Below are 24,970 nucleotides of genomic sequence, written 5' to 3'. Positions count from 1 at the left end.
CACACTGGCCCACGCTCTCCTTTTGCTTTCTCCTTCACTATAGCCACGAGGACAGGCCTGGACTAACCTTCTGGAGGAGAAGATACATCGAACATAGCTATTGTTCCTCGTCCCAGCTGAGGCTATCCCAGACCAGCTGAAAGAGTTAGCCTTCCAAAGTTCAACCAGCTGCCTGGGCAGTCACTATAAACACATAATGAGCACAGCCAAGATGGTAGCACTTCCTTGCTGGCCTATAGATGTGTACATTGCTGAGTTTTAGAGGGGTTTGCATCATTATTGTAGCAACCTAATAACAAACTCTTATAGATTAATAAACATTAATTACCAGTAAAATAATACTAAATGCAAATATGTTTGTTCTTAATGAATTAGGTGTTTATAGTTTAGAGTTTTGGTTTCTCTAAAACTGCACACATCTTCCCTCTAACCACATCTACATCACTGGTGCTGAGCAGGCCTGAGAAGGACGCACTTAGAGAAGAGATGTGAAAAGCCACAGCAGGTTCAGCAACACAGTGGTAGATGTCACCTTTGTAGCACTGTTGGAGAGCCAGTATTTTGCATACACATCATCCAGGATCGAGAGCACAGCCTCCATGGCCTCCTCAGAGGTGGGCTGGATCTGAGCTTCATGCAGAAGAAACCCCTCGGTACCATTGTCCCTCAGCTCAAATGTGTATGAGTAGGGGATCCCGATGTCTCGAGCCCAGTCTCTTGAAGACCCTGATGTGGGATCTGTAAATGAAAACATGAAGACAGAAGTAGAAATCTCACTTGTAAAGGACAGATTTCCTAGGGAATAAGAGCTCAGTCAATATAAAAAGGGAGTGGTTTCATTAAGAGTTCCTGGAGATGTCTTCTCCATCTCCTGATGGGCTGCCCCTACACTGCAGGGACTGTGTCTTATTTAGCCTGTCTGCTCCCATAATCTGGCCCTGCACCTGGCACATAGCAGAGGTTTGGTTGGAGCTTCTTAGCTGAATCAGAGTCTAGTTAATCTCATAGCAAAAGGCAAGAGTGAACTGGTAGGAACAGAAGTAAAATGACCCACAAGAAAACTTGATGCAATATTACGTAGGTGGGATGCCAGAGGGCAGAGGAAGTGGTGGTTGGGGCTGGGAGAAGCAATACCCTCTTTTTGCAACTAAATTCTTTTCTTTTAGTTTCTTTCTCCAGGACTCATTCTGCTCTGCTTTCTTAGCTTGATGGAATTGAATTAACTGGCCAAGGGTCAGTGTACAATATCCATACTGTTAACTCCTGTGCTTTCTAACTTGCCAGCTCTTTTTAACTGGAGCCAGAGAGTCTCTGGTCTGAGACTGTATTTTTTTTTTTTTTCTTTAGTTCATACCTTATCCCTAGAGAGTATAATTCTGGACTTGAAGAGGTTCCCTTTTATCCTTGGTCATTTTGATTTGTACAACTCCCTGTTGATCCTAGGAGCTCTTCTATTCCTCTCCTGCCCACCTCACCACCCAAACTCCATTGATTTCTTTTGTGCCTTAGATACTACTGAGAAGGAAAAAAAAGATACTTACATAAAATATCTGCACTTGATCCAACTCTATAATTGGTTCCATGCTTTGCTTTCAATGCATTTGCTGCCTTCTGTCCAACTTGAATCTGTAGGTGGGAAATGCAGAGACAGATATCTGGTGTTAAAAATAAATCCGACAATCCAAGCGTTTGGTATTTTGTCCAGATCGATCTGTAGAGTTTTAGATCATCTTTCCAACTTCCCATTGAACATAAACATCTGGGTAGCCTGTTGGTATCTCAGATTAAAATACTCACTTTCAATTTCATCATTTCTCCCACCAATAAGACTGTTCTGACTTTACTATTTCTGGCATTGCATGCTCCTTAACATACACGGAAAATCCTGCAATATCTTTGACTCTCCCTCTCTGTTACCAACTTTCATTTCCAGTACCATGACCATATGTCAGGCTCATTACCTGAACTGGTCTGTTGCTTCTTCTAATAAGTTTCTCTTTCTCTCATCAATCCTTATCCCAATTTATTCCACCTGGCTTTCAGATGAGTAGAGCCATGATCATGATCTTGCTGAAAAGCTCCTAATAACTCCAGATTGCTCACTGAATTAAGTACAAATGTTAGTCTAGTTTTTGAGATCCTCTACAGTATGGCACTAACCCAGCTTTCCAACACCATCTTCTGGACGTCCACCCTAGAGTATAGTCAAACTCAAATTTCCCCTGGGTTCCTCAGTCTTTCTACTTTTCCTCAGTATGTTCCCTCTCTCTGGGATCTCTATCTGTTTAAATTCTACTCAACCTCAAAGGGCTTTCTGAGATGCCAACTTCTCCATAGAGATTTATCTGGTCACCCCAACTGGATTTCATCTTTCCACACTTCAAATCTCCCACAGCCCTTTGTCCACACCTCTTTTATGAGTCCTCTTATTTTTCTTTATTGATATTTGATGACATCTCTCATAAAAATTTCTGAGCTGGAAGGCACATTTGTCCCTGTACCCACCATGTCACCTTACTTCACTGGAAATTCCTTAGAAACATATGATTTCTAAGGTCTCAACCTTATTCCCTGCAGACCCTTTCCTGAGATCAGTTACTGAGGTCTGAGTCTATTGGCTGTGCTTATTGGCATTCTGATAAATCCTACTGCATAGATCTGTCCTCACTCAGACCCTCAAAGTATTCCCCACCCCAGATTCCTCCATGTTATATTCCACCCACCAAATGGTGCATCCCAATACTTTTTCTAGATTCTACAAAAACACCACCAATCCCTTGTCACTCCTGCCTGTACTATGATCCACCATTGTTTTAGTTGGGCTTATAGATGCGTCGGCTCTCCTGACTCTCACTAATGCTGGGCCTAGTTTGAGATGCTGACTCTCCTTTCCTGGCTCTGCACTGCCCAGATGAATGCCAAGATGTGACAGAGGAGTACTTGGGTGGAGTGAGGAAAAACCCAGGAAAATTCAAAAGGAAGAATAAAAAAGGCAGTCAGTGGTGGTGTTGTTGTTGTTGGTGGTGTGTCTGTGTCGTACGCAGCAGCTGTGGACAGCATCCTTTGGGAACTTGGGACTTTCTGGGTCTGGCTAAATTAAAAGAAAAATTTAAAAACATGTTAACCTGAGCATCTCTGCAAAGTTGTTACCTTTTCTCCACTCACCGCTGAGAATTCTACCTTTGCTCATGCACCTGCTCTCTCTCTCTCTTTCCCCCATCATTCTGAGTCTGCCCCAACTCCTGGGTTTGTGTTGCCTAAAACTCAGATAATGGGTAGGAAAGGCTGAAGATCTACAAGGTATAAAGCTTGTTTAATAGCTTACAGTGTAGAAAGAAGAGAAACTTATAAGACGGAGGGGAGACTCAGAAAGAGATCTCTAGGGAGAAAAATGCAAGCAAGGAAATGACCGTGAAGGGTGGAAAGAATGCAGGGAGCCGCTGTGTGACGTAGGGGAGAGCAGGAGGCCTGGGGAAGCACCGCTGTGATTTTTATCAACGACATCTTTCCTGAGTTCCTTGAGAGTTGTCTAGCAGTGATATAAATTGTTTTCAATTATTTTTAATTCCTATGTGTGTCCTGTTTCTTTGAATGAAACTCCATATCATCTGATCCATGGTGGGCCTTACCTTTCACTTGGGATTCATGGATTAGCCCCAGGCTACATTTTCAATCCAAATGATTCCTTACTTCCCCTCACCCTGAGCTTACCCCTGACAATCATTTCTTCTTTCCATTGCCAGCCTTATGTTATTCTCTATAGTTCCTTTTCCTCAAATCCTGGCTGTAGGGTAGGAAATAGTCTTCCCAGAAATAGTCTTCTCCCCCATCTTTACAGACAAAAAACTCAAAACTTTTGGACTTTATTTTTTTTAAAGAATTTTCCAGGCTGGGGATGTGGCTCAAGTGGTAGCGCGCTCGCCTGGCATGCGTGCGGCCCAGGTTCGATCCTCGGTACCACATACAAACAAAGATGTTGTGTCTGCCAAAAAAACTAAAAAATAAATATTAAAATTCTCTCTCTCAAAAAAAAAGAATTAAAGCTCCAAATTATTTTTAAAAAAAGAATTTTCCATTAGTAATTACTATGGGAAAGCAGATAAGGGATATATATATAATTTATTTATACCATATATCATATTTAAAAATATATATCATATAATATTATATATTTCATATATATACATATATGTATATATATGTTTGTATATATATATATATATATATATATATGTATATATATGTTTGCGTGTTTATATATATTTTTGTGTGTGTGTTTGTGTGTGTATACCCACAAATATGAAATGGTCCTCAGCTTATAAATCAGGTGATTTCCAAGAAGATGCTGTGGAATCCCCCAGACTTTTGACTTCAATTTCTGTCTCTAGGGTGGAGCTCTGAGTATACTTCTCTCTCCTGATGCTGTATTGCAAGGCCACAGAGATTCAATACCTCTGTGGCCCTTCTCAGGTTAAAAGTATTTCCTGGTAAAAATGATAAAAACTCCTTTGCCAGTAGAACATGATATACACTCTAAAGACCTCTATAGCCTGATGGGCAACTCCTTCTCCAGGCCTAGAGAAATGCCTGTAAGCATGAATTCACAGGCAGGTGTATGATTAAGGACCTGGCATGTGCAGGGAAGAACCAGAGCTTGGGATGTTATAAAGAGGTTTATATGAAAATAATTAAAGTGGAAATAATGGAAGCATGTAAAACATTAGAATTCTTAGAGTTATTCTAATTGCCAGAGCAGTTTAGAAAAGGAGCTATATATAGTAATGTTTCCCCTACATAGTGATTGCCAAAATGTCTGTCATGCAGTGTAATATTTACCATGATTTCCAAAAGTTTTTGGTTTTGTAAATACAGATAGATTAATTGCTAGTCTTTGGTGATTGTAAATAATGTTAGAAATGAAAATCTCTTTGGAGCAGTTGGCTTGATTCTGTGTCTTTGTTCAAAGCTTACCTACCCTGACAACATAAAAGCACCACTAAGTGGCTTCAATAAGGTTGAAGCATGATTGCTAATTTTTCACACTGAAAAACGAATTATGGAAAATTCTTAGATTAAACATTTATGTGAACTCTTCAGCACCTGGGACTGTAAGAGATACAAGAGAATTTTCCAATTTCTATGTTTAGTACTAAGGATTTGCTAGTATTCTTGTCTTAGAGTTACCACCTCTAGTGTCAGCGTGATTGCCCCAAGTCTCTCCTGACTTCTTACTAACTCTATAGCCTTTGTCACTGGGATCTAACCAGATAACCTGTCAGTAACACAGGCCTTCTAACCTTTGAATATAGACCTTGCAAAATAGTCATGTAGTATCTGTCTTCCTGAGCCAAAAAGAGAAGGAAGAAAAGTACTGGGGTATATAAATGCTGGTGAAAAGCCATTCCCACCAAAGATCTTTCTGTTGGTGAAGACCCCCTTCCCATTAAGGATCTATAATGTCTTTGGAGAGTCCCTTGGCTTTGTCACAACTCCTTTGAAGGAGAAAGTAGAAATCTACAACTAAAATCACAGAAACTGAGGATGTAGAAGTTTCTGAGCTTCTTGACTGAAATCTCTTCTCTGCGTATTTCTTTATTGAAGAAACTTCCAGGGCTTATCGATGAGGAAGAAATGGCACATAGTTGACTGGGACTCTAAATTATCATTGCTGCTAAAAGTTGTGAACCCTTTCTGAATAGAGAGAGACAGTGTAAGAATAATGGCACCAAGGTGGTCATGGGAGTCCAGCTGGGCCTCCACCATTTCCTGTCTATAGGGGTCTGCAAATATAGTTATCCCAAGGTCTCAGTTTCTACATCTCCAAACTGAGATTATTTTGTTGTTATAAGGATCAACTGAGATAGTGGCTGTAAAATCCCTTTGTAAATAGTAAAGATCTAGTCAAATGTGGGTTACTTCCACTGTCTACAAAATGACCGCAATACAAGTTTTCCTGGATCAAGGGAGGAAAAGTTATTGTACAAAAGGTTCTGGAGTATTGCTGGATATTTTAAACTGCTGGTGGAAGGTTTCCCTCCAATAAAAATCTGTAGTGGGTTTTCCTTTTGTATCCAGATCTTGTGTTTTATGGGTCATCTTCCAGTAAGAAAGGGTGAGGAAGCATAACATAACCAGCAGGCCTCTGAGATAAGTCTGTCTCACATCCATTCCAGCATTTGCACATAATGAGGGGCTTCTTAAACAGAAAATAACAAGCATTAGCAAGAACATGGAGAAAGTGAACTCTATGCATTGTTGGTGGATACATAAAATGGTGCAGCCGCTATGGAAAACCATCTAGTGTTTCCTCAAAAAGTTAAACCTGGAATTATATGATCTGGCAATTGCGCTTCTGGATATATATCCAAAAGATTTAAAAGCAGGGTCTTGAAGAGATATTTGCATACCCATACTCATAGTAGCATTATTTTCAATATCTGAAAAGTGGAAGCAACCTAAGTGTCCATTGGTGGATAAATGGATAAGCAAAACATGACCTATACATATGATGAAATATAATTTGGCCTTAGAAAGAAATTTTGACAACATCCTACAATACAGATGAACTCTGATAAAATAAGTCAGCTATAAAAAGACAAATACTACATGATTCCATTTATATGAAGAATCTATGATAGTCAAACTCATAGAAACAGACAGTGGAATGGCAGTAGCCAGGGGCTGGTAGTAGAGGGAAACAGAGAGTTGTTGTTTAGTGGGCTTCAATTACACAAGATGAAAAAGTTCTGGCAATTAGTTGCACACCACTGCGAATACTCTGGTCTCTACAGTTAATAAACGGTTAAGGTGGTAGATTTTCTATTAAGTGTACTTTATCACAATTAGAAACTGAAAAAAATAATTAAAAATAAAAATAGTAAATATTACAACAATTGTGTATGTGCCCTCCCTTTGTTTTGTGACTATTGTTCTCAGGTTTACAAAAGAGCAAAAAGTCCACTTCTTTTTAGCAGTTCTGCCCACCAGGGCTTGGGTAAACTGCCTCAGAAAGGAACGTGGATAAAACACGAAAGAATTTTCCTGCACCAGCTTGCCTCTTGTTGGTACTTCCCCTTACAGATATTCCCCGGCAAATGATGTAGAAAGAGTTTAAAAGAAAATAGAGAATTGTGTTTAGCAGAGAAGAGAGCAGATATTATTTAGCCGTGTTATTCCAGATATGCCATATTCCACTAACAGCTGGCAAGTTCTTTAAAGCATGGTTCAAGAGCTGTAATTGCCGATTGGAGCTTCAAGAGAATTTACAGAAATCTGCAGATTATTAGCATAATCATCTCATTTATATTATAGGCGAATACCTAAGATGTCTCCCAACTTGACACTTTATGAAACAGGTAGTTAATTAATGTAGGTAAAGCAGCATTTAACCCAAAGCCTTCTCAGCAGGCATCTGGCAAGGAACGAAACACAGAAAGAAAGAAAATAAGGATGAGCAGAGAGAAGACGAGGAAGGCTGCAGGCTCCCTTGCAAAAGGAGACGAGGAAAAGGAAAGCGGAGGGCCTCCTTGGGTTTCTCTAGAGACCTCAGGGCTGTGCTGTGGACTTACCAGTTCTTCGTGGTTACTTGGTTTATTTTTGGTGTAGCCATATGGAGTGAGGATGAGCTGCCCGTAAGAGTGGATGGTCAAGAAGCACAAAATGTCTTCCTTCTTGCTTTCTACAAAACTGGAGACAGCTTTAGTCTCTGGTTCAGACACTGGTTCTGTCCCACAAAATGTTAAATCTTGGCAGTTTTTGGAAGCACCAATACCTGTGAAAGTACAAGAAACGACAAAGAAGCCTTCATGATCTCCGCCTGGAAATGAATGAAGGCAAAAAGTCATCCTTGCTTGGAGCATCTGTGGGTGGTATCAAAACTTGACCTTGGTTGACTAAGTCAATCCCGAGTAAATCAGTCGGCTTGGGTAGTCACCAAGGATAATCAGGCAAGAAGCAAGTCAGAAAGGCAGGAGGCCTGACATTAGGATTTAGAAACCAAGTCCATGGCTCAGGAGAGAGAGTGCAAAAATGAAATGGCATTTCGGTAATCTTTCACTTAAACCTGAGGTGAACCCTGAAACAAATGTTTGGGAATCAGTCTCCAAGTGCCTAAGTCTGATTCTGATAATTTTCTTGGCCTAAGTCGCTCCTTCAGTGTCTTACTGGCTTAAGTCTCATTAGAGCTATTTTGCAAGGATGTAAGTAGTCCTCCTTATTAACAATAATAAAGCTCATTAATAAAACTCAATCAAGTTGAGCACCTCTTACATGCTCGGTCTGCACCCAGCCTCTCTCTCCTATGTAGCATCCCATTTAATCCTCATGGTGACCTTCTGATAAAGGTGGGATTATGGTGACTCACATTTTACATAAGAGAAAATTAAAGCAGAAAGATGAAGTGATTTTTTTTTTCCAAGACCACTCAGCTGCCAAGTCTGAATATTAACCCTTGCCATCTGGTGAGTGGTGATGCTCTTAACCATTCCTGCCTCTATCTGCTTCCAATTCTTTGGGCAGACTGAGATTTGGAAACATAATAGTGCCATAAGGAGAAGAAAATGTTTGCTTTGCTTATTGCCACCTCCCTGCTGTACAATAATCTCCAAGGATAATGCTCTGGGTTTTCTTTTCTTTATGATGATCTAAATATCTTCAAACAAAGTGAAGAATTTTAGATATATCTGTACTGATCTAGGTCTGCTTTGTCCTTGTTTAACTATCTGCACTTGAAGAGAGTCCTGTACATGAGTGTCAATGACTCTTACTATAGACATATAATGTCAACTCTTGGAATAAAACTGGACAGAATGCTCAGAAAGAGGTACAAAATTTTTAAAAATGATATCTTTAGTAATTCACCTCACTCCTTGTTTCTTGCCTCTTTTTCCCCTCCATCAATTCATTCAGTAGATATGTACTTACTACACCAGGACACATTGAAATTTCGATTGAGATCCGATCCAAAACATGTACCATTATTGTGGGATGAACGGGATTTCCTCCAAAGACGATCCTGTAACAGAGGAACCAAAAAGGATGTTGCCATTCCAAGGCTTCATAAATCACAGTGTTAGTGGTGACAGGTGGTCCTTGAATGTGAAAAATGTTTCCTAGGATTATCTGGAAAAACTTGCTTTTAACATGGCGAAGCCTATGCATGTAATTTTTAGTCTGGAAGATAGACTAGCAACCCCCAATCATAGAAACATCTGTACAACCAAAAGCATTCAAATGTGTAAACAATCAAATTGAAGGAAGTAGTTTGGCTTTTTCCTCTGGAGCAGATCAGCTGTGCCTGTGGACGTGACCCACTTACTCAGAGCAAGTCTCTGAGTCATTTTTAAGGGCTGAGTAATACAGGATGAAAGGGAAATAGCTTGACAGATGGAAAAAGGCTGTTCCAGGTGTATCAGAGATGGTCTCTGCACGTTTCTGGAAGCAGATGACTGATGAGGGGAGATGGAGAGAAAGACAAGTTTCACCAGCCAAGCTCGGAGGGAGGGACTCAATTCACACAAAGGCAAGAAAGTCTGTTCCAGAGACAGAGACACCCCCCACACACACACACACACACACAAGGGACTTTGCGGGAGGGGAGCAGAGGGAGGAAGAGTGCTCTCTAGAAAGAGGGAGTGACAAGCTTTAGAAACATTGTCAGGACAAAGCTGTCTATGATCTACTCCACAAAAAGACCTCATGGGATGTTTGCCCTTCCATGAATGATCACATCGAGAAATATAGCTTTGTTTAGTTTTTAAACATCATTTATTTCCTTAAGCCTCCAGTACTGATCTGAGGCAGATACAGGTTGGTACATAAGTTTTATATCCATATAATTCTAACTGGGTGATGGGCAATTCAAAAACATCATGAAGATAGTCAAGGAGAAAATTGGACTAGAAAATTGGGAAGGTGTCAGAAACCAAGAAAATACCCTAGACTTCAACTCCAAGAAGGCTGTAGGTTTGCTCAATCTTAAAATTGACTTTGACTCTTTGATTAAAATATGTCTAGCTGATTTTTATCCCATGAGGTTTTCATTTATTTACATGGGTACCACATATTTTTATAGCTAGAACAGGGGAGGTTGCAGTAGGGAGCCGAATGGAACTTTAGTTCATGAACGCATCCCAGGACCAACCCCGGGTACTCACAGTTGTCCACGAGTAGATGTAGCCATCTATGTTAAGAACTGGAAGCACATAGAAGTCCAGATTCCTAAGGAACCTGTTTATTCTTGGATTATCTTTATAGTTTTGTAGAATCTGGAAATTTAAGAGATAAACGTTTGATTCTAAGAAGTTTTTTTCCTCACGATTTTCTGTGGATTTCAATTTATCACTGCATAGTACACCTCTACCCTCCAGTTCCCACCCCTCCTTAGTTATCTTATTCTTCATAGTTGTGGTTCTCAAACTTTATCATGCACCAGAATCACCTGGAGGACCTTGTAAAATAGATTGTCCGGCTTTATCTGCTTTCCTTTTACCTCCCTCTCCTCCTGAGCTTCTGGTTTACTAAATTTCAGATGAGCCAAGAATTTGTATTTTCACCAAGTTCCCAGTTGATGTTGATGCTTTGGTTTGGAGGCCACATTTCAAGAAGTACTTCTGTGGGCTACTTTATTTCTATACATATATAAATAAATTGAAAATATTATATGTAATACTTTAAATATTATATATCACATAAATATATAAAATTATAAATATGTATTTATATTTAGGTTTCTGAAAACACTGACACAAAAAGTATCAGATTACTTTTAAAGGTTTCTTACTCCCCTAAAGGAGGGGGTATAAATAATATACAAAAATTCATTGTGCTGAGTATTTTCCATATGCCAAATCTTTTAATCCACATGGCAAACCCATGAAATAGCCATTTCATACACCCTTGACAGGTGAAAAACTAGGGTTCCCAGTGTAGGAAATTTGCCCAATACTATTTAAAAGAGACAGACCCAGGGTTCAAACTCATCTATGACTCCCAAGATGTATTGTCTTTTATAGTTAAATATGTATATCCTCCAATAAAAGTGACTTTGGATGTACTAGAAAGAGATCAGGATACTAACTTTTCAGAAAAGCTACTCATTGACTCTCTTTCTTTCTTTTATTTTATTTTCTTTCTTTCTTTCTTTTTTTTTTTTTTTGGTAGTGGTGCTGTGGATTGAACCCAGGGCCTTGTGCAAGCAAGGCAAGCATTCTACCAACTGAGCTGTATCCCTAGCCCCCTAACTCTATTTCACTTGAGGTAAAGGATTAGTTTCATGAAGAGTTTCATTGTTAACATGTGAAAGGAGCATAGATTCTAAGTTGCCAAGAAGTAATAGGTGTTTTAAGAAGTATTTTACCATTAGGAAGAAACTTAACACACTCACTTCTTTCACAAACCACTGACAAAAAGCAGGAGCAATCCATTCTCTGGCATGAATTCCACAGTCCATCCAAATGATCTTCTTGGGGTTATCGGATGGTTGGCTGATCTGTGGAGCGGGAGCATCCATGCTCGATTACCAAATAGTCACTTATTATTGTAAGCCACTGTTACAGGGTGAAAAACTAGGGTTCATTCATGAACATGAACTAGGGTTCATGTTCATTCCCCTGCATCTCCCTTTCTTATTGCACTCTGGTTTCAAGAATGTGACAACATCGTTTGTGGAGTCATCCAACAATGTGACCCTTCCCCCTGCTACTCTTTGTGTCCTGCTTGTTGACTTCCTTGGTAGTTCTTCTCTGGACCATGCACACCCACCCAAAAAGTGGCCTTCTCCACACCCTAAGTTATTCCCTAATGATGGACAAACATATAAGTCCCCAAAGCCACAAGCCAAAAGGCTAAATTCCTATAAACCTTATGACAGTTTTATACATAGAGTTCATTCAGAGTAGCAAAGTTCACAAGAGACAATGTTAAAGAATCAAAAGGATTTAAAATGAATCCCAATCTTAACCTTCCTGAAACTGTGAGGACATCAAAATACACAATCTCCTGAAACACTAATGGAATTCTCCTTTTGCTTGGAGATTCCTCCAGGCCCAGACAGCTCAACCTTCTTTCTTCTCTGCACGTTTGTTATTCTTGGACATAGTCCCGGTTCACTTCAGCAAGAAAGATGCCCTCCTTCTTCAGAGGAGTGGGCATATAGGAATTAAACTAGCAATCGTGGATTCTCCTTTGTGGAGAAAGGGCTGTAAATAGTCCCATGCTTTAACAGTCATATCTGTTTTACATTTGTTAGTGGCCTAGACCAGTGCTTTTTATTGAAAATCACTGGAAGCTGGGCTGGTGAAGGCTCTCTCCCTCCAGGAGATACTTAAAAATTGAGATAAATACATGGCTGGACCAATCATATTCAAATTCCTTAACCTCATCTATTTTTCAAAACTTCCAGGGCAACTCCTAATTTACCTCCTAATTTGAATAATTGCCCTATTTTATCAGAGCATGTGTGTTAATTATAAGTTTACCTTTATTGCCTCCTTATTATATACTCGTTCTATGCTTTATCACATGCCCTGGGAAAAGGATGTTGTGTCATGTTGTCTTAGTTCAGAGTTGAGGGTCTATTGAAAATCAGGTTGGCAGGTGCACCGTTCTTCCACATCACCAACTACTTCATCCCTGGATAAATTTTATTTCTGATACACACACACACACACACACACACACACACACAGTAGTTGTGACACTCTCCATATGAGGTTTTGCTTTGTAGATTGACATTATCTGTACAAGGAGTATAAAAGCAGCAAAATAAATAACACTATTTCTTAATGACAGACTATTTTGGTGGAGGTACCTGAAGAGTGGACTTGGCCAGCAATATCAATGTCTCTGAGGTACTTGTTCTAAAAATCAAGTGTGCATCAGGATTAGCAGGGACTATTAAAACACACGTGGTTAGAATCCATCCTGAGAATATGCTTTTCTAGCCAATTCCCAGGTGATGCTGATGCTGTGAGTGCAAGGTCCACCGTTTGAAAACCACTGGTTGGGTGCAGTGGTTGTTAACTCAGCTAGAGATTGAAATCACCTGGGGAGCTTTCAAAGCATGCCTGGACCCATCTCTGTAGGTGTCACCTAGGCAACAAATTATTCTGCAGTTTCCAGGCTATTATTATGTGTAGCCAGCATAGAAAACCAGTGGTCCCGAACTGGGAGCCCAGAAGTCCTGGCCTTGTGGAAGAGTGGCTGTCTAGTCCAAGTAGTTTTCACCATGTTACATGCAAAAGGGGCAGCAGAACCTGGAGACCTGGTTGTTCCCCTGGCTGTGGAATTATTCAGCTGTGGGACCTTAAAAAAGTCACCTTGCTTCTCTTGATCTTTGTAACTTCAAATTTAAAATGAAAGAACTAATAATGAAGATTGTCTGCAACTTGAGAAAATACTTTTATGAAAAAAAAATTCTCTCTCTCTTTTTTTTTAATAAAAAGAGAGAACACTTTAGAAAACATTTAAAATGCAGATGGCAAGTGAACTGGCTCTGGCGGAGGCATGAGTGGGGAACGGCCGCCTCTGGGGCCTGCTGCTTTTAGTCCTACCTCTCTAGCCCCACCCACATGATCAAGGCATACACATCAATATGTTTGGAGTTTTAAAAGCCCAGTTTGGAGTGGAAAGGAAAATGACTTTCTGCTCTGCTCCTTTTAACTTCTCCCACATTTCTGATAGAGCCCTTCCTTAGTTGTCAACATGACCCTCAGATGGAGAAGGGGTTCTCCAAGGAAGGCCCTTCTGGCCCTTTCACTCACCTTCAGGTAATACATGGGCCTTTTCTCAAATGTCATTCCCAGGAGATGCTGTGTCACCACTTCTGCATGCTTCTCACTGATCTGGCTCATCCACAGATAGATCTGAAACAGCCCAGGAGACCATGGCTATCAATAGGAAGAGCCTTGATTACCTCTAAGATAACCTTTGCTCTCTTGTTTACTGTTGTAAACAAAACAGAAAACCAAACCTGTGTACCATTTCTCTCCCACCTTTCTTTTTCTCTAAAACTCTACTCTGCCTACAAGTCTTAGGACACCCTGCTGAACTAACTTTATGAATAAGTAATTGAGAATTAACAACTTTAATAATCCACCAGGAACACTGAGAGACAATGTATAGCACAACCTTTTCACCATCATTAGAATTTGCTTTCCTGTGGCACATAGTCAAGCCAGAAATTTCGGGTTAAGCTTATCTGGTGGGTCCTTCTTCCATCTTTATGGATCCCAATGATTGTGGTTTGGATGTTGTTTGTGCTCCAAGGGTTCATGTGTATTGGAGACTTGATCCCCAGTATGGTGATGTGGAACTTTTAAGAGGTGTGACCTAGTGGGAGGTCATTAGGTTATTGGGAGCTCTACCCTAAGAAGGGAAAACCGTTCTCTGGAGGGAACTCTCTTGGGGATGAATGGTGACAAAAGCCTAAGCCTGACCCCTAGACTCTCTAGCTTCCTGTTTGATGATGTAATGTCTTCCTCCCACATATGATCCTGCCTTTGCCACCCACCATGAGCAGATGCAGCTAAACTAGAAACTGCACCATGCTCTTTGGACTTTTCAGGCTTAAAATTTATTTCAGCAAAATAAACTTCTTCTTTATAAAGTTAAGCCTATCTCCCTCAGCTATTTCATCATAGTAATGAAAAGCAGACTAATGCACCAACAATGTCTTTTGCTATGTTCTAAGATTAGAAAAAAACCCTGTTATGCCCTTCCCCAAACATGTAAACTGAGGTTTCTAACTCCTTATTTTGACATGGATATTAACAAAGAAACCTCTCTTGTGCATCCTTAAAACAATCATGACGTCCGGCTCCTCCCCCATGTAAAGTCCTTGCTCACCTCCTCCATGGGGTGGTACTTGTTGTAGGAATAGGTCTCCAGGTTCTTCCACGGACTCCCTGTCTTGTCCACAACCTGACTTCTGTGTTGTGCTAAGGATCTGCAAAGGGAAGAACACAGGATCAAAAGCAGTGAAGAAACAAAGGATATTCTGAAGGTTAGAAAGTTGATCAGAAAGGTAGCAGAAATCAGTGTGCACAGGATTTGAAGTACAAAAACCAGTGTTGAATCTTGGCTCTGTGATTTACTAATTGTGAGATCTTGGGCAACGATTTAGCCACTCTGAGCTGTAATTTCTTTATCTATAGGGTGAGGACAATCATTTCAACCTTGCAGGGAAACTAGGATGATTCAATAAGACAGTGCAGATAAAACACACTTTTAAATTTGTTAAAGAAATAATAGCTAAGATTTATTGAACTCAAACTTTTTATGAGACATGCACTGTTCTAAGCAATTTAAATCTCATTTACTTCTCTCTAACACTCTGAGATAGATACTCTTATTATCTCTATTTCAGACATGAAGAAACTGAATCACCTGGAAAGTGTTATTGGGATTTAAACCTTAACAGTCTGACTAAAGAGCATGTAATATTAACCACTGTGCTGAATATAATGGTGAGAACTAATCTTTATACAGTGGTTTATCTTTTCTTTAAGTAAACATTTTTAGAGCACTCTTAGGTTCACAGCAAAATTAAGTGGAAAGTACAGATGGTCCCATTCACCCCATTTTCTCACACATGCAAAACCTCCTGCCATTATGAGCTTCCAACAGCACAGTGGCACATTTGTTACAACCAATGAACATAAACTGACACATCATCACACAAAGTCCAAAGTTTATATCTGGGTTCATGCTTGTACATTCCACGGGTTTGTACAAATGTTTGATGACACATATCAAGCATTATAGTATCCTGCAGAATAGTTTTACTGCTCTAAAAATTCTCTGTGCTCTGCTAATTCAGCTTTCACTCTCCCAACCCCTGGCAAGTACTTATTTTTTTCTATTGCCATAGTTTAGCTTTTGCACAATATCATATAGTCAGAAGAATACAAGATGTAACCTTTTCAGACTGGCTTTTTTTCAATGACTAATACACATTTCCTCCATGTCTTCTCATGACTTGATTACTCATCTCTTTGTTGAGTCTGTATAATATTCCTTTACTTGCATGCACAATAATTTATTTAACTATTCATCTATCAAAAGGCATCTTGATTGCTTCCAAGTTTTTGGCAACTATTAATAAAGCTGTCATAAACATTCATGTGAAGGTTTTTGTGATGACATTTTTTGATTCATTTATTCACTTGAGTGAATCCTAAGAAGTATAATTTCTGGATCATAGGGTAAAGTATGTTAAGTTTTGTAAGGAACTAACTTCCAAAATTGCTGAAACCTTTTGCATTCCCACCAGTAATGAATGTGAGTTCTGGTTGCTCCACATCCTCAGTAACATTTGGTATTGTCAGTGTTTGGAATTTGGGTCACTTTAGTAGATATGCTATGGTATATCATTGTTTCTTAATTTGAAATTCTCTATTGACAGATGATATAAAACATTTTTTACATACATTTAATTACCATCTCTATATTGTCTTTGGTAATGTAACTCTTCAGATTTTTTTGTCCATTTTTAAAATCTGATTGGTATTTTTTAAAATTGATGAGTTTTAAGAGTTCTTTGTATATTTTGTACCCAAGTTTTTTCTCAGATCTACCTTTCCTAAATATTTTCTCTGAGTTCATGGCTTGTCTTCTCATTGTCTTCACATTTGCTTTTGCAAAGTAGAAGTTTTTAATTTTAATGAAGCTCAGCTTTCATATATTGTGCCTTTTCTGTTGTATCTATAATTTAATTGCCATACCCCAAATCATTTTAGGTTTTACCCTAAGTTATCTTCTAGAGTTTTATGGTTTTGCATTTAACATTTAAGCCTGTAATACATTATTGAATTAATATCGTGATTCACTCTTTTGTGTCTGGATGTCTAGTTATTATCCTGGTATTGTGTGTTGAATATTTTGCTCTGTTGTATTATCTTTGCTCCTTTGTCAAAGATAAGTTGGCTATATTTATGTGTATCTATTTCTGAGTTACCTGTTTTCTTCCACTGATCTGTCAATTCTTTTGCCAATACTACAGTGTCTTGATTACTATAGCTTCATATTTAGTTTGGAAATCAGGTAGTGTCAGTTCTCTGACTTTATTCTTCTCTTTCAACAATTTGTTAGCTATTCTGTGACTTTTATTTCTCCACATAAACTTTAGAATCAGTTTTTAAAAATATTTTTTAGTTGTCTATGGACTTTATTTGTTCATATGTAGTGCTGAGGATCGAACCCCAGGGCCTCACACAATCTAGGCAAGCGCTCTACCACTGAACCACAACCCCAGCCCTAGAATCAGTTTGTTGATAACCACAAAATAACTATCTGGAATTTTGATTGAGATTGCATTGACTTTATAGATAAAGTTGTGAAGAAATGACATCTTGACAATTTTTAATATTCTCATTTATGAGCATAGAATATGCCTCTATGTATTTGGTTCTTCTCTGATTTGTTTCATAAGAATTTTATGGGTATGCTGGGTTTACTAGATTTATGCCTAAGCATTTCAGTTGGCAGGTATTAACATAAATGATAACATGTTTTCTTTTTATTTAAAATTACCTATTCATTGCTTAGTACATAGGAAATCAATTGATTTTCCTATTTTAACCTCATCCCAACAACTTTGCTATAATCATTTATTTGTATTGGGAGTTGTTTTGGTTCCTGATTCTGATTTTCTACACACACAATCATGTCATTTGCAAACAAGAACAGTTTTATTTCTTCCTTCCTAATATGTATACCTTTTATTTCTTTTTCTTGTCTTATTTCATTAGCTAAGGCCTTCCATCAGAATGTTGAAAAACATTTGTGAGGACAAGTATTCTTTTTTTGACTGATCTTAATGGGCACCCTTCTAATTTTTCACCATTAATTATGATATTCGCTACAGGGTTTTTATGTTCTCTATGTATTTATTATGTTCTTAATTATATACTATGAGTAAATATGTTCTCTTAGGGTGCTAGTTGAAGTTGTTCTTTTTATATCATAAATGAGTATCAGATCTTGTCAAATACTTTTTCTACATCTATCAATATGATCATGTGATTTTCTTTCGTTAGCCTGTAGTTGTAGTGGATAACATTAATTGATTTTTGAATGTTGAAGCAGACTTGCATAACTGGGATAAATTCCATTTGGTCATGGTATGTAATTCTTTTTATATATAACTATATTGAATTTTCCAATATTGTGTTTATATCTATGTTTATGAGGGATTTTGTTCTGTAGTTTTCTTTCCTTATAATGTCTTTGTCTGATTTTGGTTTTAGGGTATTTCTGGTCTCATAGAATGGATTAGGAAGTATTCTTTGGGCTTCTAACTTCTAAAGGGATTATAGAGAATTGGTATAACTTCTTCTTTAAATATTTGGGAGAATTCACCAGTGTACCCATCTGGATGTGATACTTTCTGCGATGCTTTCTGTTTGAGAGGGTTATTGATCATATATTCATTGTCTTTAATAGATTTAGGCTTGTTCCAACTATCTACTTGTGATTTATCTTTTAGCAGTTTAATAAGACCACACAGTTCCTCCTCTGTACCAGATATTGCATTAAAAATTCGTACAGCCCTCTGAAGTGTTATTATTTAGATTCTACAAGTAAGACCAGGAGAAATTAAGTCACTTGCAAAGAGTCACAGAGCCAGTAAGTCATACAACTATTAGTCTCTCTCTAAACCACACAAACATTTGATGAATGTTTTAGATACTAGCCAAAAAGCTTTGTTTAAGCAAGAAATTGGGTTATGATTTCATTGTAAAAGCATACTGTTAATTCATTTGCCCAGTAAATGATTACTATGGCAAGGGAACAGGGGTATGAGTTTTTGATGATGCTGTGATGCAAACTTTTGTACATTATCCTGAATTGCAAGAGAATGTGTCAGAGATCTAATGAGCTAATATTTCAATAACGTTTATCTGTTTTTCCACTATCAAAAAAGGAGAAACTTTTATGGTATTGTCCCTTCTTTATCTCTAAGTTTTCATTTCTTTATTTGTAAAATGAGAAAATAACAGCATCTTCTCAAAGGATTCTTATAGGGATGAAATAAATTAATCCATGTTTAACAATTAACACAAAATTTCTATGAAATCAATTACTTATAAATTTTAAAACACAATAATTCAAAACAAAGCAAAAAACACATTTAGATGCGATGCTATTAAAAATAAAAATTTTACTAAGAATAATTTAGCCATCTAATTAGTATTATTCTTAAACTATGCCAAGCTACAAAATATTTTGATATAATTAACTGAAACACAAATTCTAACCATTATCTAAGTCCAACAAATAGATAAATTATATTTTAATTTTTTTACCTAGTTCATTTAGTAGTATGTACCACAACTAACTACTCTAATGGAAATTGATTTCTTCACAGAATTTCATAACTTTAAACTTGGAGTTGCATTAATTATTCTTAATTATTAATAATACTTAAAATAATAATTTGAATTTAACAGAAGCTCTTTGTCCTCAAAATTGTAAATGTTTAATTACACTGTTGAATGAATATTTAGCTTTCCCAAGTGAAAATATCAAGATATTGGATTATCTAAATGATTAGCTAAAACAATGAAAATAAATTTTAAAAGATTTAAAGAAACAAATATTATTTAAATTGTAATAGTTGAGGAGCAAAGTGCTTATTCATATTATTCATAGATTCATTTCTAATGTTTATTATTCACACACACACATATATGTATAGGTTCAAGTAATATGTTGACACTGATTGTTCTAAAAGATATCATTTTGGAAGGAAGAATACATATACCCCCTAGTGTGTTTCAAATTTATAAAAATTCAATTATAATTAAATGTAATTTAAATGCACATTTTATGTCTATTAACTAATCAGAAAATATACTTTACAATAACATTAGTTAACTCTTACTGAGCACCATATGCAGGGTGCTGGTCAAAGTGCTTTATATCATCCAATTTATCTATTCAACGACCAATGGGTATGTCTTCTTATTACTTTATATGAAAGTAGTAATTAGTAGTAGTAATAGAAGATTTCTTTCTTGCATTTTAAAATCTACTTTGAAAAGCAAAACTAATTTAGCTCTTAAATAACAAGATAGGAGATGTAATAAACAAGTACCTGATTAACAATTAAGTGTTGCTCAAGGTATATAAAAGTCAGGAAAGGGAGAATTCCAAGCTCAGGCTTAGCCAATAACAACAACCACCAACATTTTACTAGAACTGTTTTCAGAACTTGATATCTATGTATCTATATCTATATATCTGTCTATATGACTCATTTAACTTTAATAACAACCTTTTGATCTTGACTGCGAATACTATCATTTTATGTTCTTTTTTTCTTAAGACTTTAATACATAGGCTCAACTACTTTGTATTACACCCTAAAATATCAGTTGAAATGTCTACTAGCCCATTTCTAATTTGGCTACTTTTGATTTTAACTACAAAGAGAACAATAAGTATCCCTGTTTAGATGTCACTAGAAAATACTTTTAACCCTTTTCAGAATGGGGAGAAGAGGAAATGAAGCAAATGAATGCCATCTTTCTAGCCTCTTCTCGAACCTGGTTCCTCACCCTGGTTGTTCTGCCTGTCATTCTTTCCAGGAAACAAGGTCCCTGGAGACACTTGCACAGCAGTGCTGCTTACGAGGGTGGTAGCTGTTCTTGGTTCCTTCACAGAGTTGAGCAATCGTCTGGGGTTTGTCTTATCATGGTTATCTGCTCAGTGGAGTGGTAAAGGGAGTGTAGTCTTCCCTTGGTTCCCCAGGAGCACCCCCTGCCCTAAGATGTTCAAGTCCCTTAGATCAAATGTTGTGGTATTTGCATAATACTTACAAACATCCTCCTGTGTATACTTTGAGTAATTTCTAGATTACTTATAATACCTAATGCTGTATAGACAATTTTTATACCGCGTTGTTTGGGGAATTATAATAAGAAAAGAAGTCTGCAAATAGACACAATTGTTTTCCCAAATATTTTCAATCTGTAGTTGGCTGTATTGGTATATGTGAAATCCACAGATAGGGAAAGCTAATGATACACTAAAAAGCAGGATTACACTTGCAGGATTTTTGTTTCAAGTGGGCTGAGATCCCCTGGAAATGTCACAACACAGAGTGGAATAAATTAAAGCAGGGGAAGCCCTCAAGCACCAACGTTTGGCTGTCCCCAGCTAATATTCATGATATGTGAGTGTGCTGTTTTCTAAACTCAGCTTTGAATGACTGGGTCCATCGAATATGCCAGAAACATAACAGGCTGGGATTTGGGTGAAAACCACTAATATTAAAAGTGCTTATCATTTTTATTTGAAACTAAAACAATACTTAAACCCCAGAAACTCTAATACTTAGTTCAAGTGAATGTTTAAGCCATTTACTTACAAAGGCTGTTCCCTGTTTCTAGGCAATTTCTCGGCTAATGCATAATACATGTAGGAAGGAGAAGAAAAAGCAAATTATCACTAGTCTCTTCTCACCAAGCAAATGAAAAGATTATTGTACTTTGTTTTATTCTTTTTGAACAGAAATTCATAAAATGTTTAACAGAGAAAATGATCCTTTGGGGTGCATTATTAATAAATGCTACAGATCAAAGATTGCTTGAATAAAATTTTCAGTGGAATTTATAAAGAGGCTGAAAATAATGAATATTGAGGCAAATTTTGTGTTTTAAATACTTAGTGAAGAAACAGTCATATGAATATTTCATGTAGCAATATCTTTCCAATTTTTACTTTCCTGCTTACAAATTTAACATACTTTAAGTATATGTTATAAATAATAGTAGAAAAATAGATAAAGGAAGAAAGGAATAATCTCAATAATTCCACATCCTCGAGTGAATCCCTGTTGATATTTTGACGTATTTCCTTTCAGTCTTGCATACATTTATAGCAAGTTAGATCTCTTTGTATGATTTTGAATTTACTGTTTTTAATTCCATTTCTTACCAGAGACATTTCCTTGAACCAATTTAAACTCTTTTTAAGCATTATTTTTAATAACTGCATAATATTTTACAATTAATATATAGTATCATTTATTTCAATATTTTCTCTGTGCTAGATTAAACTATTTCTTTTGGGGGAGTAGTCATTATAAATAATTATGCAGCTAATAACTTCTTGTATAAATATTTATTCTCATTTCTGATTATTCCCTTGTCAAAGAGGTCAAACATTTTCAAGCTATTTGATTCATATGGTTAAATCCAAAATGATTTTATAGATGCAGACTTTTTAGGGGAAGTATGAAATATATATAAACAAGTATAAGCTTGTAATATCTATTAGTTTTAGACTACCATTGTATATATTGTAGTGAATAGAGAGTTTTGAAACTTGCAGTATACCTATAGGTTTTGAGTTGGTAAAAGTAACATGAAGGTGAAGATTATTTTATATCAGCAAATAATAACAAAAATAAAAATACTCAATAAGGACAAAGTAAAAAATATTTGAAATATCTTCACTGAATGCAATCAGAGGAGTTGTCCAGTGGACACCCTGTGTTCTATGTTCTTCTGCCTGAGCCTAATCGCTAATTGACTTGGACATGCCAATATTTTTCTTTAAATGAAAGTATTATGTATGTTCATTATGTAATATTTCAAAGTAAAAATTAGTGGAAGAAAGGGGAAAAATTACCTAAAATAATAATTACCATTTTGGCATATATTTTTAAGTATTTAATTTTATTTTGTACTTATATCTTTTCTTCAGCATAAAACATAAATTTTCTCATGCTATTAATTTTTTAAATATTATTTTTGAGTGGAATGAATAATATTTCATTGTCATATATCATACATCAGCATTTATATAACCATTATATGGGACATTTAGGTAATTTTCAAATACTATAATCTTTATATTAAAATAAAGCTGCATCTCCATGTGTAAAACTCTTTCCATATTTTAGTTGATTTCCTCAGTATAGATTTCCAGACATAGGGACATTACATGAAGAGATGTATGTTTTAAGGTTCTTGATATCTTTAAGCAGGCTAATTTTTTCATATTTTCCTTGTGAAAGAAATAAGAGTCTTGGTCTCGAATGATGGATAAAGAGTCTCAAAAAGGAAGGTAAATGCACTACATATATGAAAGCAAGTCAACTAATGTAAGAACTGAGACAGAAATGTGTATACAGGTTTTGGGCCTCACATACATCCTGAACTCTCTTTATATATATTCTAAATCGGTCTGTCTGAGGTCACCCATGTGGGGCAAAACTCAGGGTGGGTTTCCCTGCTCTGTGAGAACAAGTTTGTTGCAAGATTACTTTAATCATGAACCATGGATAGTTCATGAACCACACATAGTTCATGAAATATGGCAAAGGAGGGAAACAATGAGCTATGTATGAATAAGGGAAAATATACTTTATTAATGAAACTACACACACACACACACACACACACACAGAGAGAGAGAGAGAAAGAGAGAGAGAGAGAGAGAGAGAGATTAACATTTGTTATATATTTAGAGAAGTTATGATCCCTTAAGAATAGGCAAAGCACCCAAAATGGGCAAATGACATGAATGGCAAATAGAGTTTAAAAAACTGAGTAATAATAAGACAAAGTATTTCACCTGATTAAAATCAACAAAGTACAAAGAAAGTCAATAGTGGATATTTTTCACTTTGACCCAGTGATTTCACTTTTTATAACATATTAGGAAAATAAAAATTTGGAAAATAAACAATTATTTAGCTGGTTACTCAGCATGGCATTATTTGTAAAAATGAGAAGACAGAAATTAATGAGAAAACAGCAATTGCAGAAGGTTTTATTAAATTAATTACAAATACCACAGGAAAATCTTTTCAAAGGAATTTAACTGAAAAATTTCAGTAATAGTGCCATAAACATAATTAGGTATCTATCTATCCAAAATATTAACAGTAATTATTCCAGGTGAAATTATTTGATAATTTTAAACACTTTTCTTAATAATTAGAATAATGTGATTTACCAGTTGAGAAACTATGAAAATAGGAGAAGTAAAATTTTTATTATAATTTCCTCTCTCCAATCATAAAACATGAGATAGCTATTGGTATTTGTCATAAATTGTTCTAGGAAATGTTTGTGAGATATTTATTTAGTAAAGAATTATTAGAGTAATATTCCATGATAGAACCCCCAAATCACTGTTATTTTGGTGGTGTACATACATCAGAAGTGGGAATAATCTAACTGCACAGGATCTTGAAAAAAAATTTCCATTTAGACAGTCTAAATCATAAAAGTCCCTCTTCCCACTTCACACTCACCTATCATATCCCAGCCCCCTAGGAACCAGCATCCCCAAAAGGTAAAGGGTCCCAAGAAGTGGCTTCATTCTTCTGCAGACAGAGCTAGAAAATCCTTGGCCTCTATTTCTGGTCAGTAACTCAGTGTCTCTGAGAATGCATCAAGCAAGACCTTGGCTCACAGACAAGATAAGATAAGTCAGTCAATGGATGCCTCAGCAGAAACAATTGAGCAATTGCTTCATTAACTCCATCATGTCCTCAAACACTTTACCACTTTATATCTCATTTCTCCTCTAGAAGCCAATTTATACAAGCTCTTGATTCTACCAGACCCCAGAGTAAATTTCCTCAGCATTTATGTAACCCAATATGGGACAAATAAAGTCCCATCTGTGTTTCTAAGAATTCCTGTGGCCTGTGCTCAGGAGCCACTACTACTGCTTCTCCTTCCATGCAGGCCTGCTGGACCCAGGAGATGGAGTGTCTTTTACTCTTGTCATGGTGGGCATGGTCATTTATTCAGAATCCACTCCTTCTCACAATCTAAGGCTTGTTCAGGATCAAGTACCTTCTCGTGTTCTGATGGACCACTTCTTGTGCAAACCCAGGTCTATCCAGATGTGAACAGTGAAAACAGTTTAAATTCCTTAGGTGATTTCCCCCACCTTTGTCTCACATAAAGGACTCTATTAGACACCACACTGTGTTTTCAGACATGCC

General features: G+C 36.9%; 1 protein-coding gene across 1 annotated transcript; it reads right to left on the bottom strand.

The window, feature by feature from the left end:
* Positions 1 to 475: 475 nt before the first annotated feature.
* Positions 476 to 24,336, bottom strand: CPO (carboxypeptidase O; the record flags this gene model as incomplete). The annotated part of the gene is made up of 9 exons (XM_081261741.1): positions 476 to 738; positions 1,542 to 1,626; positions 7,569 to 7,771; positions 8,923 to 9,013; positions 10,155 to 10,265; positions 11,384 to 11,488; positions 13,761 to 13,862; positions 14,845 to 14,944; positions 24,269 to 24,336. The coding sequence occupies 9 exons, from the start codon at positions 24,334 to 24,336 to the stop codon at positions 476 to 478; spliced, it is 1,128 nt and encodes a 375-aa protein (XP_081117867.1).
* Positions 24,337 to 24,970: the final 634 nt, after the last annotated feature.

Source organism: Spermophilus citellus, assembly GCF_964194105.1.
Source record: "Spermophilus citellus genome assembly, chromosome: 11".
In the NCBI taxonomy this organism is placed as follows: domain Eukaryota; kingdom Metazoa; phylum Chordata; class Mammalia; order Rodentia; family Sciuridae; genus Spermophilus; species Spermophilus citellus.
This window is presented reverse-complemented; position numbering and strand designations above follow the sequence as displayed.